General features: G+C 38.6%; 1 protein-coding gene across 2 annotated transcripts in view; it reads left to right on the forward strand.

The window, feature by feature from the left end:
• The window catches only part of LOC138948225 (complement C3-like), a 56,515-nt gene extending 53,540 nt beyond the window's left edge, over positions 1–2,975 (forward strand). For both annotated transcript variants that reach the window (XM_070319736.1, XM_070319735.1), the window contains exons 39-40: positions 150–294; positions 1,909–2,975. In XM_070319736.1, the coding sequence (XP_070175837.1) occupies positions 150–294; positions 1,909–2,134 (371 nt within the window). In that variant the 3' untranslated portion in view covers positions 2,135–2,975. The remainder of the gene's footprint in view (positions 1–149; positions 295–1,908) is intronic.
• Positions 2,976–3,767: the final 792 nt, after the last annotated feature.

Raw genomic sequence — 3,767 nt, forward strand, 5'->3', positions numbered from 1 at the left:
TACCAATATTATCTGTGTTTCAGCGGCCAAACTCTAGGTGGCAGCGGGAGACATGGTTGTACGGCTGAAGAGCGATACTACAACCTAATATTACCTGCACTTTTACCTGGGTTTTACCTGTACGATTACCTGTTTTATTTGTGTTTCAGCGGGGAAGCTGCAGGTGTCGGTGGGTGACCAGGTAGTACTGCTGAAGAGAGACTCCTGTATCTGTCCCCGCGTGCAGGTCGGCAAGAGTTACCTGCTCTTGCTGCAACTTCCCAAAAAGTTTAAAGACGTGGAGGGGAACCAAGTGTAAGCTTCCTTGTCTGTGTGTTCATCAATAGGATTTATCTATTTAAAGAGAGAGAAAGAGAGAGAGAGAGAGACACACACACAGAGTCTTTGTGTTAGAGAGAGAAATTGATTTAAAGAGAAAGAGAGGGAGAGAGAAGGAGAGAGAGAGAGAGAGAAATGTATCGAAAGAGAGGGAGAGAGGGAAATGGAGGGAGGGGGGAAGGGAGGGCGGGAGGGAGAGAGATTTATTGAGAGAGAACAAGAACAAGAACAATTCTTTATTAAACGAGGGTAATAGAGTAAGCAGTGATCTGCTTTTTTACATCTGGCCCTCGCCCTCGCCCTAGAGAGGGACTAGTCTAAAATGGCTAAGGAATAAACAAGTAAAGAAAACTACTGCTACATGTTTATGAATAAAATGAAGTAAGAACATAATTATTAGGGAGAGAGAGAGAGACAGCCACGACAGACAGAGAGATCACAGGAAAAACAAGTCGCGTACGTAAGGCGAAATTACTACATTTACTACTGAGTCAAGCTGTGGAACTCACAGAATGAAACTAAACGTAGTCCGCCGCTAGTGCAAAAGGCAGTGAAATTGACGAGCCTGTTTGGCGCGGTAGCGGTTGCGCTGTGCTTCATAGCACGCTTTACTGTACCTCTCTTCGTTTTAACTTTCTGAGCGTGTTTTTAATCCAAACATATCATATCTATATGTTTTTGGAATCAGGAACCGACACGGAGTGTGTCGGTGTGTCATGTGTGCAAGTAAAAAGGGTATTGTAGTTGTACATATATTACTTCAGATATTTTTTTTGGTTTGTTATCATGGGTTTTATGAATTTTCTTCTCTTATTTTTTTATAATTATTAATTAATGACCTATATGTGCTGATGACCAATTTAATTTCCTTTGTTGGATCAATAAAATGTTATGAGTTATGAGTTATAATAAGATGAAATAGTTTTTAAAACGATTTCGGAAATTTAATTTTGATCATAATTTTTATATTTTTAATTTTCAGAGCTTGTTTTTAATCCAAATATAACATATTTATATGTTTTTGGAATCAGAAAATGATTAAGAATAAGATGAACGTAAATTTGGATCGTTTTATTAAAATACTGTTTTTTACAATTTTCAGATTTTTAATGACCAAAGTCATTAATTAATTTTTTAGCCACCAAACTGAAATGCAATACCGAAGTCCGGCCTTTGTCGAAGATTGCTTGGCCAAAATTTCAATCAATTTGATTAAAAAATGAGGGTGTGACAGTGCCGCCTCAACCTTTACAAAAAGCCGGATATGACGTCATCAAAGACATTTATCGAAAAAAAGAAAAAAACGTCCGGGGATATCATTCCCAGGAACTCTCATGTAAAATTTAATAAAGATCGGTCTAGTAGTTTAGTCTGAATCGCCCTACACACACACACAGACACACACACAGACACACACAGACACACACACACACAGACACACACACACACACACACACACACACACACACACTCATACACCACGACCCTCGTCTCGATTCCCCCCTCTATGTTAAAACATTTAGTCAAAACTTGACTAAATGTAAAAACCAGTGAATGAAATAGTTGTAGAAGCATGTTTTGTGTTTGCAGGTTTGTCTTTCTCCTCGACAAACGAGCAGTAGTGTCGGAGTACCAAGACCCCAAAGATAGAAGTTTGAGCAAACCTCTGCGACGTCAGGCCAGGAAGTTGGCGCGTGTTGCTAGGCGACTGACGCGTAAACGCTGCCGTACCAAGGGCAAGGGCAAGCGAAGGGTCAAGGTCAACCGAAAGAACAAAATTGCGCGTGCGCTGAGAAGAAGACGGCTGCGAAATTAAACAGCTCCGGGCGAGGAAAAGACATTGACTTTGTTGCTGGAATATGGGTTTGTTATGGAATGAAATGTGATGTTTGTGCCATTGGCTTGGTTCTCTGCAGTGAACACTGACCTGAAAGGAATAACTTATCCGCGGGGTGAATATGTCATTCGATTGACTCGAGTTACGCTGGTAATTAGGTCTACATGTGGCAAGATATGCAGTAAGAGTATTCATGTTATCGAAAACTCCATGCTGGTTGGTTAATGTGGCAAGTTGTAGGGTCAGAGTATTGATGTTATCCAAAACTCCATGCTGGTTGGTTAATGTGGCAAGTTGCAGGGTCAGAGTGTTCATGTAAATATGTATAAAATCAATTTCGATTCGATATTTATTCATTGAATCAAATCAGTCTGTACAATGTCACCACCCACATCAGTGTGTGCTTGTTGTTTTCAAAATAACAATTTCAGCGAAGTTCTTCATTAAAAATAACCACTTATTTTTTACCTCTCAAAATGAACTTTCGGAAGCTTTTCCACCTAAAACTAAAGTAGTATTAGGCGGGAGGAAATTCGATTAAATTTATGGTAAAATTGGGAAGTCTGTAGAGTTCTTTTCCCTCAGTTTGTGTTTTGTTTGTTTGTTGTTCTTTTTAGGGAATGACTGATTTACATTGGTAAAATAAAAAAAAGCGTGATGTTCCAGTTGTCATCGGCAATTGGCAATAGTGCATGGGTTGAGGTCTTGTTAGTTGGCTTGTGAAAAGATCCATGAATTGATTGACCATTGTTAACTGTACATATTACTGTTGTTTTGCACACCTATTTGCACATATTACAATAAACATGTGTTTACTCGTTGTTATCTTTTGTCGTCACCGTTGACTGGACATTTTGTGTTCAAGTCTCTGAGAGAGATGGAGAGAGAGAGATTTGTATGTGATGAGTGTGTGTGTTTGTGTGTGTGAAGTGCGAATGTGCGTGCGTTTGAGTGTGTGTGTGTGTGTGTGTAGACGAGCAGACTGACAGACAATGGGACATAAGACGTACACACTGGACACAGGAGGCAAGCATGAAAACAACACCGCTTCTCTCTTCAAGTCTGTCTTCAACTTTATTTTAATGACGTTTATACAACTATCAACAGATAAATAAACCTTTTTTTTTATATTTCAAATATGTGTTTTCATTATACTTTTTTTTCCTGAGCGATATTTGATATACTGCACTGAAAAAGACATAATTTCGAAAAGTATGGCGTGACCTTTAGAAGCAGAACACCATATGGTTAAACGTAGTAACTTAGCCAGTACATACTAATTTTCAGTGCGAATCTTTTTACATAAAACAGAGAGAGAGAACGAATTATAGGAAAGATTATTACGCCTGAATTAACATCTGTCAGGGATATTGTTTAGGTCAGAAAGTGCAAACTTCAGTGTCAGAAGAATTGATTCCAGTTGACTTCTATGTTCTGTGAAGGGATCCATCCTGCGTGCGTTGTGCTTATTGTAACGGACAGTGGATTTTTGAATATATACATGTATATATAAAAAAGAACTTATTTTATCACTCTCAGAGAACAATTCAACAATTCTTTCCAAGGTTAAAAAACAAAAGAATTCTGTACTGACCGATAGCACAATACAATA

Source organism: Littorina saxatilis, linkage group LG15 (assembly GCF_037325665.1).
Source record: "Littorina saxatilis isolate snail1 linkage group LG15, US_GU_Lsax_2.0, whole genome shotgun sequence".
Classification (NCBI taxonomy): domain Eukaryota; kingdom Metazoa; phylum Mollusca; class Gastropoda; order Littorinimorpha; family Littorinidae; genus Littorina; species Littorina saxatilis.